This window comes from Brachypodium distachyon, chromosome 3 (genome assembly GCF_000005505.3).
Source record: "Brachypodium distachyon strain Bd21 chromosome 3, Brachypodium_distachyon_v3.0, whole genome shotgun sequence".
In the NCBI taxonomy this organism is placed as follows: domain Eukaryota; kingdom Viridiplantae; phylum Streptophyta; class Magnoliopsida; order Poales; family Poaceae; genus Brachypodium; species Brachypodium distachyon.
In genome coordinates, this window is record NC_016133.3 from 34,457,214 (window position 1) to 34,469,281 (window position 12,068).

Here is a 12,068-nt window from a genome sequence, read left to right on the forward strand (position 1 = left end):
CGGCGTGCTTCGACGACTCGGTACCGATATGCCCGGATTCCAAGTTCGGGAAGCTCATCAAGGCCGGCGAGCGGTACTCTTGTCTTGCGACTCCGTCGATGATCGCCGTCTGTTCTCACCTCAGAGATACTTGTGGGAAGGTGAAGCCTCAGGTCGTGCTTGGGTTGGGTGTGCTAGTGGCCCCAATGCCCAAGATCCCTCATCCTCCGAGTTCACGCAAGAGGAAGGCTCCTTCTCCTGACCTAGCCGATGTGGCTGAGTCGAGGTCTCCCTTGAGAGAGTCCATGGACATGCACCTAGCCGGGAAGATCGACATTGAGAAGATCCTTCCTCCGTCGCCTCACGAGCGTGCGGTTTTCACCCAAAGGACCGGGCTTTAGCTTGTGGTGGATACCTCCTCGGAAGCCAGCGACGCGGGTGTTCTGGTGTTCTCTTTGGCTCGTGGGCCTGTGGAGGAGGAGCTTCCCGTCACTGGTGAGTGCACGCGTGTTGAGCGTTTTAATTCCCTTTCGGGAATGTTCTCACAGGGTTTTCTTGTCTTGTTTCAGGTACGGAGCCTTCGGCGCCTGATGCTCCCGGGGCCGAGCCCCCAATTCCGGAGGAGGGAGAGGCGCTTCCGAGGACCGAGGGAGGAGTGAGAGATCCGCTCGAGGCGTTGGAGCTTGTGAGTCCGCTTCTCGTCTCCCTTCTTGCTAGGTCCATTTTGCCGGCTAGCGCTCACGATTTTTCTTCCTTTGCCAGGTGAGAGGCTTGGTCGAGGCCGTGGGCACCCTTCCCGCTCTCAAGGCTCAGGTTGGGGTGCTTTCGGTGGCCTTGGATGCCGAGACCTCGAAGGCCACCCTTGCCCGTCGAGACCGAGCTTTCTCGGGTGTCGGCGGAGCTTGCGTCCATGGAGGCGAGGGACCGCCTTGCCGAGGAGGGCCAGAAGGATGCGATCGCGAAGACCCGTCGTGCCGAGGAGGACTTGGTGGTGGCCAGCCTCAACGTGGAGCTCACTCAAGCGGAGGTCGCCTCCCTCAAGGCGGAGTCGGAGGATGCCGGGTTCGGACCGGTGTTCACCCCTCATGCTCGCGCCCCCTCGAATAGCCGTCCGGAGGTGGTCTTGCTCCTGCTTGCCCAGGTTTCGAAGATTCAAGAGATGATACTCTGTTTGAAGGGCTCCCCTCAGCCGGATCTTCCCCCGTGTCGTACGACGGATGAGGCTAGTAGGGTGCTTACTTCACAGATGGAGCTCCTTGAGCCCGTCGTGAAGAGGTGCCTCCTGAGTATGGGTGCTCGACTTGTTTCATCTGCAGTCGCGGCTGTCCTGGACGACGTTGTCGAGACGAGTGGACTTGAGGGTGAGATGACTAACGGTGCGAAAAAGTTTCTGGCGGACCAGGGAGCTTCTCTTCGCGCTCTGGCTCGACGCTTCGTGCGTTGCCTTGAGCCCGCTCTTCAGGAGAGTGACGGTGGGGCTTGAGTCTTGTTGCCTTTCGAGGCGACAAGGTACCCCAGTTGCTTACTTATGTGATGTTGCATATCCACTCATGACATGGCCTCATGACTTGCATGTTCTAGGCTTAGACATATAGGTTGTAAGGCAGCTTTGTTGATGTGTTTCATGCTTTGCTATGTAGTCAACATTGTCGGAAATGTCAACCTAGCTCGGCATGTATTTTCTTATGTTTTCACCATGTAGTCAACATTATCGGAAATGTTAACCTGGCTCAACATGTGTTCTTTGGAGTACTATATTTCCTTCTTGGCGAAGTACTATATTTCCTCAGTTTATACAGACGCGATTGTTCGCTATGATCACACTTTTGCGTAATGAATTGCTATCGCCATTGGGATACGACTTGGCTTCGGTGCCTTAAGCCATGGTTACGAGCCACGGATCCTAGTAACCTTGTGGGGGTCGCTATCGATACGCCGGTAGTGATCCGGACATTTCGACCTGCCGTTCGGGAAAATTCATGCGGAATTTCCCCTCTTCGGACTTCAGGAAGCTATGCTTTCCCGTGATTATTATGTAGCCTTAACTCGGTTACTATCATGCAGGCCCATGCGCGATGTCTCGCACGCGGGTAGCATGGTTCTCTGAGATAAGTAAGCTCAATGCATAACTCGCTTATTTACGGTTCTCCTTAAATGTGTTTTAAGGAGCTTACGACCCTCGGGGGACTTGGTTCTACTTGGCGGATGGCCTCGAGGCACGCTAGGATCCACCAAGGTACCGGTCGCTGGTGGCGACTTATGTCCGAAGACATTTTTAGGTGATGCCTGAGCCAACGTAGGCCTTTCGGTGTCCCTTGGTGAGCGGCACAAGGGCAGCGACTCGGTTTTGGGGATCGTCCCTTCCTGACATTGCTGCTCGACGGGGTTCCCTTTACGACGGTGGGTCGTATGAGTGTCTCGTGTCACTCTTTATCAATGACTCATTTTTATTGATCCCTCGCTTGCATGTTCTCTTCCATGTTCTCGAGGTGGTATGCACCATTGCCCAACACCGCGGTGATGCGGTATGGTCCTTCCCATTTAGGGTCGAGTTTGCGCTGGAGTTTTGGGTCGACGTTCTTTTTCAGCACGAGGTCTCCTTGGGAGAAAGCTCGTTTTCGCACGCTCTGCTCGTAGATGGCGTGCCTCATGAGGGCTTTGTCACGAGCTTCTTTCACAAGATCGACGGCCGTCTTGTGATGCTCTTCATTTTCGATGAAGGCGAGTGGAGTAGCTTCTTGGAGTCTTTCGACCCGAGATGAGCGGAACTCTACCTCGGCGGGAAGAACTGCTTCGGTGCCATACACCAAAAAGAATGGTGTTCGGCCCGTGGAACGGCTTACGGAGGTGCGTATGCCCCAAACCACGCTAGCGAGTTCGTCCCCCCATGCTCCTCTTGCCTTGCTGGCCGTGTGTTCTACCCTTTGGCGGAGTCCTTGGAGGATTAGTCCATGGCCTCTCTCGCACGCCGTTGCTTTTGGGGTAGGCCACGGATGCGAAGTGCAGCTTGATCTCGAGGCATTCGCAAAATTTAATGAATTCCGCACAGTCGAACTATTTGCCGTTGTCCACGGTTAGCTCTCGCGGGACACCATATCGACATATGATGTTTTCCCAGAAAAAATTCTGCATGGCCTGTGACGTGATCTTGCCGAGTGGCGCAGCTTCTATCCAGTTGGAGAAGTAATCAATCGTCACCACGAGGTATTTGCAGCCCCCGATGCATGCGGGGAAAGTCCCGAGAAGGTCCATTCCCCAGCGTGCAAATGGCCAAGTTATTGGGATATTCTTCAGGGTCGTCACCGGCGCGTGGATTGACTTAGCCATTTTTTGGCAAGTTTCGCATCTTCGCAGTATTGCGATTGCGTCTTGCACCATGGTGGGCCAATAGAATCCCTGTCGTAAAGCCTTCACCGCGGTAGCTCTTGGCGCAAGATGATGGCCGCATACTCCGGAGTGGATCTCCTGGATGAACTCAGCCCCCCTGTCGGGGGTTATGCACTTGAGTAGCGTGGCCGCACCCTTCTTGTAAAGGGTGCCGTCGAGGCGGACGTACATCTTTGCTTTTGCAAGCAAAGTTTTGGCGCTTGGGCCTTCCGCCTCCTCATCCACCTCTCCTTTCAAAGCGCGGATGATTGGAGTCATCCAAGAGGGTGGATTATCGATGACCATGCTGGTCTTTGAAGTTTCGTCGGAGTCATCGGCTTCTTCTCCTATGGATGGGACACGGATCATCTCGAAGAATGCGCTGAGTGGCAGAGGCTCCTTGGAATCGGTCGTTCGGGCCAATCTTTCGGCGAGGTGATTTTCTCCTCGTGGGATGCGTCGCGCCTCCATGCCCAGGAAGTACCGTTCCATCTTGCGAACTTCTTCAATATACTTCTTCATCCTCTCATCAAGGCATTGATATGACTTGTCCATTTGGTTTGTCACCAGCTGGGAGTCACCTTGGATGAGAAGGCGTCGAACACCCATGGCCTTAGCCAACCGGAGTCTGAGAAGGAGTGCTTCGTATTCCGCCATGTTTTTAGTTGCGTTAAAGTCGAGGTGGGCGGCGTACTCTAAGATCTTCCCTTCGGGGCTGGCGAGTACGACTCCAGCCCCGGCACCGTTGAGGCGCTTGGAGCCGTCAAACCTCATTATCCAATGTGGTTCGGGGGGCCCAGCCTTGGGCGACGTCTCTTCGGGCGGGGCTTGCGGCGCATGCCACTCGGCCACGAATTCGCTGAGGACCTGGGATTTCATAGCCGTTCTCACAATAAGCTCCAGCGAGAAGGGAGCCAGTTCCGTTGCGCATTTGGCGATTCTCCCGGTGGCTTCGTTGTTGCCAAAGACTTTTTTGAGGGGGAACGTCGTCGGCACCATGATGGTGTGGCCCATGAAGTAATGACAGAGCTTTTGAGAGGCCATGAGGAGGGCGTACGTGATCTTTTCGATCTAGATGTATCGACCCTTTGCTCCTCCCAAAGCTTCGCTCACGTAATACACCGGGCGTTGCGACCCATCTTCTTCCTTCATGAGGGCTGCACTCACGGCGACCAGAGTCGCGGCGAGGTACAGGAGCAAAGGTTCTCCCTGCTTCGGGCTTGTGAGGAGTGGAGGAGTCGACAAATAGGTCTTGAGTTCCTCGAAAGCCCTTTGAGCTTCGTCGGTCCACTCAAAGTTGTTGGGGTGGTGTTGGGGTGAAGGTTCCAACGACGTTGACTTCGCGCGCATACTCCTTGCGTTGCCTCTTCGACCCTCGGCCTGTGGCAGAGCCCCCGAGTATCACCCCGACATGGTGAGCGGGTTCTTGAAACGGGAGGTTCTCTTCCTTGGGCGCAGGGTCAGCAAGGATGACGTTGGCGGGGCGCGGGGCCTCGGGCGCCTTCTCGTCCCTGCGTCGGGCCTGCATTCATGCTTGGAACTCTTCACGAGTTGCGATGAGGGTATTGCACTCTTCGGTGCTGTGGCTCGCCGAGTTGTGGATGAGGCATCTTCCGGCGCCTCCCTCGGCGGGGCGATGAGGCTTCTTGCGCTGCCAAGTCTTTTGGGATGAGTTTTACCCTTTTACGGCGAAGATCTTTCGAGCTTGATCGCCGGGCGCCTTCTTCCCTCGCCTCCTCTTCCTCTTGGAAGATGGTGCAGATGCCTAGGGCTGATCCGATGCAGGAGTCCCTTCTGGCGTGCCGCGTGCTGCGTCCTTCTTGGCGATGTCTCCGTTTTCGCCCCGTGCGTATTCTTGCAGGATCCGGTAGAGCTCTTCAGTCATCTTTGGCGGGTTTCGACTTAGAGCGCGATTCACTTCTCCTTGGAGAAGGCCTTCCATGCAAGCGTCGATCACGGTCGTCGATGGTGGGTTTGCGATTTGGCTTCGGACCTTTGCAAAGCGATGGAAGAAGCTCCGGAGGGACTCTCCCGGCCTTTGTTTCACGGCGTAAAGCTCGTAAGCTTGCACGGGTTCTTTGAAATTTCCCTAGAAGTTGGCGATGAAGACCTCCTGGATGCGCTCCCATGAATGCACGGAATTTTTCCGCGGGTTATAAAACCAAGTTTGCGCCATCTCGGTGAGCGCGAGAGGGAAGAGGTTGCACATCTCGGTGGGGCCTCCACCCGTCGCTCGTATGGTGGTGGAGTAAACGTCCAGGAATTGAAAAGGGTTGGACTCTCCGTCGTATGGCCGTATCGTCGGCAGCTTGAACCTTGGCGGGAAAGCCGCGTCTTGGATCTCCCGCGTGAGCGGGTTACAAGATGGTAGGCCCTTCCGGTTTTTCTGGCGACGCGATCCTCCTTCGTCGGGGTCGCTCTCGTTGCTAGATGGGTCACTTGGAGAGGGATCTCGGCGTCTTCTCGGAGGGTCGGAGCGTCGGTGAGGATTTCTTTCACCGCGGGCGAGGGCTCCGGACTCCGCTACTTGCTCGTTTCCGTGTATGCTGGGATCTCGTTCTCCGCGGGGCATACCTTGAGGCGGAGCTTGGTCGCCCCCTTGTTCGGCCCCGGCGGGGGGAGCAAGGGCGCTTGCGGGGCGCTCGCAAAGCGAGGTTGGTTTGGAGCGTGTGCGACTTGGAGAGCACCATGCGGCGGAAGTCCCCAATATGGGTGGTACCAAGGAGCTCCATGGGCGATCGCGACGAGCGCTAATGGAGGTAGTCCCGGGTTGGAGGGGTCGTAAGCCGGGACTCCTTGGTTTTCCGGCGCGGATCCTCTTGACGCCACGTTGTTTCCCCTTGTAGGCTCCGAGGGCAAGGTTACTACCGGCTGCAGGGGAGGTGGCGCGAAGCCCATTGAACGAGGCATACTGAGTTCCGCGTCCCTTGCGGGAGCGGTAACCGCAGGTAGCTCGCCGATCCTTGCCACCACGTTGGTGAGGACCGAAGGACCGCCTACAACGGTTCCGAGTGCTTCGGCTTCTTCGGGGACGGCCGGGAGCGGGGGTGCGGCCACGACCTCCGTCGTAGCACCCATGCTTATGGCGACGTCCGGATTGGTGAGAATTTCTCCTTCCTCGGAAGCCCCCGAGACGCTTGCTTTCTTCGTTTGTAACCGTGTAGATTTCGCGGCAAGTTGGACACCTGATGAAGTAGGCTTCGTCGGTGCCATTAAATCTTCAATTGCGGCGAGAGTTCCTCACGGTCGGCGCCACTGTTGTTGTTCTAGAAAACAACATGAGTACGGGGTGCCAATGCACGATGGCACAAATGCGAGAATAATATGTAGGGGGTGTACGCCGGTCTTATAGCGAAGGTCGTCGTACACTTGGGAAAAGTTGACACGTCGATATTTTTTGAACAGGTTCAGTCGACCCTGCGGGTACAACTTAGTCCTGTGTTAGGAGAGGCTTCGAGGGGGTCGTTAGCCAAGTGATTGGGCCGAACTCGTCTTCCCAAGTCACCTATGGCGAGAGATCTCTAGGGGCCGCATCGGACTTGGGCCGAACTTGTCTTCCCAAGTAGCGAGGTTGAAATACCCTCGAGACTCTAACCCGATCCCTCTACTTCGAGTCGAGGTCGTACTAGACGGCCCGGAACCTCGAAACTAGACTTCCCAAGTTGCGTCCCGAGGTCAAGTCGAGACTAGCCTCGACCCAAACACTCGAGAGCGGACTCCTTGGGTTGCTCTAGCCCTCTCCCCTTTGATTTTATTCTAATGGAGAGTGAATGATACATGCTCCATGAGAGGTATTTATAACCTAGGAGTCCATGACAAAAAACCATGGCTACCCTTGAGGGAGATGAAAATTGAGGGTAGAGTGATAAATTTATCACTAGAGTTTTCTTGGCCCTTACTCTAATTCTTTTGACCATGGCATGGCAGACTTGACCCATTGAGTCCTTTGACCGGCGCTTAGTTGGCATGGCTATATCTTGTTAGCGATTTGATCGGTCTTTGGAATTTGTTGACTTGGTCGCCACCACGTAGAATTACGGCCCGGTCATGTAAGAATTTTATTATATTACAACATTACATTATGCATAATGGAATTCTCTGAGCATACGTGTCGCCAACGCCGTGAAGAAGAAAAAATGGTAGCTCATCTGTGCACACGACACATAGGCGATAACGACATTTGCCCTAGTCGCCCCGTTTCGTTGAACCGTTGATCGCCGTGAGATTTCTCCTGCCGCGCGCATGGTCGGCCTAAAAAACGCGTTGATCTCCGTCTCATATTAAGTGACTCAAATTTGTTCAAATATGAATGTATCTATGTCTGAAAAACATTTAGATGCATGTAATATAAAGTCACTTAATACGAATACGAGACAGTAGTATGCGCAACAAGATTAATCGTGTCCTCGTATATACGAACTGATAATCTGACATTATATATTACCACTACACTCTGCAGGCTGCAGCACCCGAGACTCCGATCGAGTGACTCGTAGGACGGACACTCGCTACGGAACTGAGTCAAGTGACCAATCATACCCCGCGGGATGACGTGGCAGTGTAGCACTCACTAAATGAACTTCTTGTCGTCTTGATCCATATTAATTATTTTAAATTTGAATAAATATAAATGTATCTATGTCTAAAAAACATCTGATACATGTAATTTTTCGACAGTTAATATGGATCGGAGCACGTGTACTTATTCATCTCCTCAGTAGCTACCTCGATCGCGTGCCATTAACATATACCACTTCTTTCAAAAGGAAGAAACAAACATCAATGTCGATGCCATGATGTCTTGGAGATGATCGCTTGCGAAGAGGAATATATTAATGTATTGATCCGAGGATCTATAAAATGCAGCGTGGACTTCTTAGCCGGCATCGAAGATCGGCAACAAGGTTACTTGCACTAATTAACTCAGCACCGGATCGAGATAGGTAAGGCGCTAAACAAAATAGGAGTACATTTAACAGTTCTTTAAAAAAAGTTATAGTAGTAGTACTAGCTCTTTTTTAGCTAGCCCAACAGGAGAAGGGATGGAGATCAATCGAGAAAATGTGTGTGGTGCCAAACGATTGGGAGAAAACGGACGTATCGAACTTCGTTTCTCTGCCGACGATCTGATCTGATTCTTGATCAAATGCGACCCAGTCAGAAGAGGGCAGAACATAGGCTCCGCAACCTCGCCATGAACTCTGCAAATCTTGTCGATCCTTTCCACGACTCATCCACGTCCGTCTCCGGGAAGAGCTCGATTTATGAACAAACGCAATCCTCGTTGCTACGGACGTGGTTTCGACTGTTAGAGTATGTTTGGATGGTGGTCAAACCCTGTCCTACTAAAATTTTGGTCATTGACTAAAATTTGATTTTTGTTTGGATCAAAACCAATTTTTTGGCAAGCCAATTTGCCACTACCAATTCTAGTTTATTTTTTTTTGTAAAGTTGCTCAAATCATGAGTAAGTAAAATCTCAACCAATATTTTAACAACCAAATATTTGACAAGGCAACAGCCCCTTGATGTTTTCAGTGGACTGTCTCCACAAGTAGTACCACTTTTTTTCCGAACAAGGAAATTTTTTGTTTAATCTGCATCGAAGTTGTGTGTGATTATATACGAGTACATCCGTTTTCGAATCAATTTTCACGGTCAGAAAGAAAAATAAATAAATAAACATTGGAACAAACTAATTGCAACACGCTTTTTAAAAATCATATTGCATCACACTTGAGTACTAGTTATATAATTAGGGATATAATTATCCGGAAACAGGTAACAATCAAAAGGTTATAAAAGTACACAGAGAACGTTTCGTGACAAAGACATACACCTTACACGTACGCCTGCTCACTGCTCAGCTCACACAGGAAGAAGCAGCTAGCTAGCCTGCTTCCATACGTGCAAGGGTCTCTCGATTCTCTCCCTGCTTCGATCGGCAGGGCACGTACTGCACGGCTCCCCGGGCAACAACCAGTCTTCGCCATGGCGACGGGGTTAGGAGTCCTCACGAAGTCCGTGCTGCTGGTGCTGGCGCCGGTGCTCATCTCCGTGGTGCTGTACAGCCCCAAAGACTTCTCGCCTGCGGCGATGCCGCCCGAGTACAGTTTCGGCGCCGACGACGTGTCCGTGCCCGCGTCGCGGCACGACGCGCGCGCTCTGGACACGAGCGAGCGGGTCGGCGAAGGGCTGCTCCCGGGCCCCGAGGACCTGGCGTACGACGCCGCCGGCGGGTGGCTCTACACGGGGTGCGCCGACGGGTGGGTCCGGCGGGTCAGCATGCCCGGCGGGGCCGTGGAGGACTGGGCGTACACCGGGGGCCGCCCGCTTGGCGTCGTACTCGCCGGCGACGGCGGCCTCATCGTGGCGGACGCGGACAAGGTGAGTTATAGTCAACTGCTCGTTCATTGATTTCTTCCCCACTACTGGTCTACTAGTGTTTTTATTACTGATCATTTCCTTCCAAAAAAAACTTTAGTACTAACTTGTTCGTTGAATTCTTCTTCGAGACAGATTAAACGAGTCGTCTTTCTTTTTCAATTCTCTCGGTGGTTATTTGCCTTGGATATAGCATGAACTATGTGTGTGATCATCTTGATTAAATTCTAAACGAACGCTAGATGGTTAATTGTCGGGGCTTTGCGTTGGTTAGCAATTCTTTTCTTCTTTTTGACAGTGCTTAGCAATTCTCTTTATTTAGAGATGGTCTTGTCATGATCCATTCTAGTGACCCTTGGAAAAATCTTTGTGTAAATAACATCGTCGTTCGTTATGATCGACGACACGGCCGATCGAATTGCACGAACCAACCAAATCCTGTCGATCTCAATCTCGACCAATTAAGTTGCATCGTGGAGTACATTTCGACCGCGACAATCCAAAAGATGAGCAACAAACACGAGTTGACTTCCACTATTATTGTTCAGCCGTGACAGACCGTGGAATGGTTAATTGGCAGGGGTTGTTGAAGGTGAGCCCGGATAGGGAGGTGGAGCTACTCACGGACGCAGCCGAGGGCTTCCGGTTTGCGCTGACCGACGGCGTGGACGTGGCTGCCGACGGCATCATCTACTTCACCGACGCGTCCTACAAGCACAGCCTCGCAGAGTTCATGCTGGACATCCTCGAGGCACGCCCCCACGGTCGGCTCATGAAATTCGACCCCTCCACGCGTCAGACCACCGTGTTGGCGCGCGATTTCTATTTTTCCAATGGCGTCGCCCTTGCGCCCGATCAGAGCTCCCTCATCTTCTGCGAGACTGTCATGTAAGCAAAGCGCGCGCGCACACAAGGGTTGATTGTGTTGCGGCATGCCTGGAGTTGACGTTATTGAGTGTATTGCAGGAGGAGGTGCTCGAGGTACCACATAAGGGGCGACAAGGCCGGCACGGTGGAGAGGTTCATCGATCGTTTGCCTGGGTTTCCCGACAACGTCCGCTACGACGGCGACGGCCGCTACTGGATCGCGCTCTCCGCGGTACGCAACGCAACCATAAATAATTCTTGTCCATATCGCTGCAAAGTTCAGTTCATTCTTGAAATTTCTGCACCGTAAATTCGGTTTTTACAGGGGAGAACACTGCAATGGGACGTGATGATGGGGTCGCCGCTACTGCGGAAGCTGGTGTACTTGGTGGACAAGTATGTGGTGATGGTGCCAAAGAGCCTGGAACGTGCGGGGACAATAAGCGTGACGCTAGACGGGACCCCGGTAACCATGTATTCCGACCCCGGTCTCGCGCTCTCCACCGTCTGGCTCAAGGTCGGAGATTACCTCTACTATGGATCGCTCCACAGCTCCTACATCAGCAGGATTGACCTCACAAAGTCATCCATTGAGGCCTAGGTGTGCTCGGTTGTTTCTTCCGGATATGATAGCGAACTTTGTGTGTGATTTCTTTGCAAGCAAAATAGGCGCAGTTTTTTGTACTATACAACACAACACGCATTATGAAAGTGTGGATCACTTTTCACCATTTGAGGTTATAGAAACTCTTTGACGACGCAAAAGTATTTGCCATTTTTTATTAAATAAGAAGGTTTAGAAGGAAAAGGCTCTGACATGATCAGGAGCGCAAAAAGCAACATGCCTAATCTCCAAGAACAACCTACTCAAGTGCCTTGCGCCCGCCAATCTCACGAAATGGCTTCCGATTTGATTTGAGCCGATAATAATCATTTGTAAGGTGCTAATGGAGCGGAAGACACTAGCATTTGCCAGCAGCGTTATAGCTGGCAGGTAAAACTTTGCCGGCAGTTTATTTGCCGTGTAAAGTGAATTATGCCGGCAGTTTATTTGCCCCCATTTGGTCCATCGTGTAGCACAGCTGCTGCATCCAGAGCTGGAGGGGCTGTTTGGTTCCTGACTATTTGTGTCCATCAATTTTTGCCAACTATTGGGTAAGGATTTGTTGGTCCATGATTTGCCAAAAAGTTTGCAATTTTTGTGAAGAGAGATATAAAGAAGTTGGCAAGATTCCTTTGGCAACCAAATTGTTGGCTACAAACAAAGAAATGTCTAAATAGTATAGGTTGCTAATTTTTTGGTAGGGCAAATTTTGAAAAGAACCAAACTGCCCGATGCGACTTTGACCAAAAGGGCTCAGCCCAACCAAACACCCCATGTCCCCGCTATGCACGTAATTTCTCTTCAAGCAAGGGATATTTTCTCTTCAAAGCAGGAACATGAAAACAGAAAGTAAAACTCCCAACGCATA

General features: G+C 52.1%; 1 protein-coding gene across 1 annotated transcript; it reads left to right on the forward strand.

Annotated features, from left to right (window-relative positions):
• Window positions 1-9,166: 9,166 nt before the first annotated feature.
• Window positions 9,167-11,361, forward strand: LOC100829317 (protein STRICTOSIDINE SYNTHASE-LIKE 6). The gene is made up of 4 exons (XM_003574227.4): window positions 9,167-9,732; window positions 10,310-10,617; window positions 10,696-10,828; window positions 10,922-11,361. The coding sequence occupies exons 1-4, from the start codon at window positions 9,337-9,339 to the stop codon at window positions 11,195-11,197; spliced, it is 1,113 nt and encodes a 370-aa protein (XP_003574275.1). The 5' UTR covers window positions 9,167-9,336; the 3' UTR covers window positions 11,198-11,361.
• The last annotated feature ends 707 nt before the right edge of the window (window positions 11,362-12,068 follow it).

Excerpts from the sequence above, each read along its gene's own strand:
- LOC100829317 (XM_003574227.4), top strand. The coding sequence starts at position 9,337 with ATGGCGACGGGGTTAGGAGTCCTCACGAAGTCCGTGCTGCTGGTGCTG. Across the intron at positions 10,618-10,695 it reads ATCTTCTGCGAGACTGTCAT|GAGGAGGTGCTCGAGGTACC; the intron begins GTAAGCAAAGCG and ends AGTGTATTGCAG. Across the intron at positions 10,829-10,921 it reads ACTGGATCGCGCTCTCCGCG|GGGAGAACACTGCAATGGGA; the intron begins GTACGCAACGCA and ends CGGTTTTTACAG.